The sequence below is a fragment of the Sinocyclocheilus rhinocerous genome, unplaced genomic scaffold, assembly GCF_001515625.1.
Source record: "Sinocyclocheilus rhinocerous isolate Xijiao unplaced genomic scaffold, SAMN03320098_v1.1 scaffold1093, whole genome shotgun sequence".
Lineage (NCBI taxonomy): Eukaryota > Metazoa > Chordata > Actinopteri > Cypriniformes > Cyprinidae > Sinocyclocheilus > Sinocyclocheilus rhinocerous.
This window is the reverse complement of record NW_015626381.1, coordinates 284,500-286,999: the sequence shown is the minus strand read 5'-3', so window position 1 is coordinate 286,999 and position 2,500 is coordinate 284,500. Positions and strand designations below refer to the sequence as shown.

The window sequence follows — 2,500 nt, the reverse complement described above, 5'->3', positions numbered from 1 at the left end:
TGAAATATAAACTTTATATATGTGTATATATAAATCATTTTATAGATTTATGTGTGTGTGCGAGAGTATTTCATTTTATAATATTGTTAATAATTCTTACTCTGCTGTATAATTTTATAACACACATTCTAGATTTAAAATATAGAATTTTAATGTAATGTATGATCCTTTCAGATGTTTCTGAAGCTCACTGTAATAAGGAAATTGGCCTTATGTGAGGCTGACGTTCAGAAATGAGCGCCGTGCATTCTGGGTATGCAGTTAAGTTGACATGATCTTCCATTAGCTAATGAAAATACAGGAGCGGCTGATCTAAACACATTTTTACCTCATTACAGTCTATAAGTCTTCGTGTTCAAGTCCAGAAAATCATAATAGGCTGCGTCCACGAAAAAGTTCAGATAACTTATCAGTTTCTTCTCTGTGTCAAAGGTTTTAGTTTATTATAGTGCATAAATCTAGAATGTGTATGTTATAAAATTATGCTGTAGATTAAGAATGATTAACAATACATAAATACACACACACACGCACACACATACATAAAATGATTTATATATACACATATATAATTTGTGTTTAAGTAAAAATATTAATTTTATATATGTGCATATATGTATATAATATTTTCTAGATATATACATTTTTATATATAATATAAAATATTATTGAATTTTTATTTATTACTTTTTTTTTTTTGCTGTAGCCTGTAATTGTGCTTTGAAATGCGCAGCCATTCACAGGCTGCTGTTTGATTGAATGGCCGAACAACAGTGTTTTTATAATGTTACGTCATATTCTTCTGGCTGAGAATAGATTTGATTTCAGTCAGCGTGTGGCTTTTATTCAGTTTATGATTGTGTGACCCACCATTCGAAACGCAATTTCCTGTGTTATCTCATCTGTATTACTGATATCTTACAACATCATATTTTACCATTCAGGAAATTATGCCTGACGTACATAAAAGTGATAAACTAGGAGTCTTTTATTTCTTAATAAGATCTGATGCAACAAGTAATTTGTCTTTGAAAGAAAAACTGATTTTCTTGATTGTACATAAACATTTTAAGTCTTAAGATCTCATGCAGATTTGCTTCTTGACTAAGTCTGTTTTTGTTTACATACTTTTTGCCTTGTTTTGCATTAAAAATACCAAGACTTAGTTTGATAGATCAATACAGCCAGGTTTCAGACAGGTTGCATTAGTGATGTTGAGTGAAGCAATAAACGATCTAATGCAACGCTTCCCGCCTCAGCTACACATCCTGATGGGATACTTTCACTCAAGGACAGTCATTGCCATGACAACAGCCCCTCAGGGCAGGGCTTAAGTGCAGGTATTCTCATTAGAGCAGAACTACAACACAAGCCCAAGCCCTCAAGGATGTCTCTGATCATTAAACCTTGATGGCCACAGACAGATGCTCAGACGTGTTTTGTTCGTTCCCAGCGGAACGAAGCACGCTGTTCTGTGATCTAATTATTGATCGTGAACACATGACGCTTTCACTGCATGTGTGAGGAGCCACTCAGAACTGTACCGCTTTCTAAAATTGAAAACAAGGTCAAGATGTTGTTCTGAATAAACCAGGTTTTTTGCACATGTAACAGTGCTGGATGGAGTTTATCAGTATCAATCTGACTTCTGGATAACATCTCTGCTGTTTTTACTCTAATCCGCTGCCTGCTAACCGGTTTAGCTCTGATGTGTCTGTCTGTAGATCAGAGACGGGTCAGACATTATTCTCAGCAGAATTCCCCTCACAGATCCTCTATCAGACCAAACAGTCTGTCTGGGACAAAGACAATGAACAGCCCTGTGTCTGTGAGTCTTGCAAATGTGCAGCTTCTGAACAAGAAATGCAAAAGGATGCGCAACAGTAAATGGGTGAAATAACTTTGCTTTGTTTTTTTTTACTTCAAAAGTTTCATCCTGGGTTATATTGTTCAAGATTCCATATTGTACACTACCATTCAAATGTTTGGGATTGGTGAGATTTTTCAGTGTTTTTGAAAAAAAGTCTCTTCTGCTCACCAAGGCTGCATTTATTTCGACGACAGGCAGCAGATGAGGTCTCATGATGACGAGATTGGAGCATGAGATGTTAGAAAGCTGACTGTCATCATCAAGTCTGTTCAGTTTGGGGTCAGTAAGATTTGTTTCTGCTCACCGAGGCTGCATTTATTTGGTGAAAAATACAGGAAAAATGTGAAATATTATTACAATTTAAAATAGCTGTTTTCTATGTGAATATCTGTTAAACTGTAATTTATTTCTGTGATCAAAGCTGAATTTTCAGCATCATTACTCCAGTCTTCAGTGTCACATGATCTGATTTACTGCTCAAGAAACATCTCTGATTATTATCAATGTTGAAAACAGTTGTGCCGCACAATATTTTTGTGGAAACTGTGATGCATTTTGTTTTTCAGGATACTTTGATGAAAGTTCAAAAGGACAGAACTGGTTCGAAATAGAAATCATTGTAACATTATT

At 35.0% G+C, this 2,500-nt stretch overlaps 1 protein-coding gene across 1 annotated transcript in view; it reads left to right on the top strand.

Annotated features, from left to right (window-relative positions):
* LOC107713106 (glycerophosphodiester phosphodiesterase domain-containing protein 5-like) overlaps window positions 1–2,500 on the top strand; it is a 34,183-nt gene that overhangs the window by 6,584 nt on the left and 25,099 nt on the right. The window contains exon 3 of the mRNA XM_016518543.1: window positions 1,725–1,828. Within this exon, the coding sequence (XP_016374029.1) occupies window positions 1,725–1,828 (104 nt within the window). The remainder of the gene's footprint in view (window positions 1–1,724; window positions 1,829–2,500) is intronic.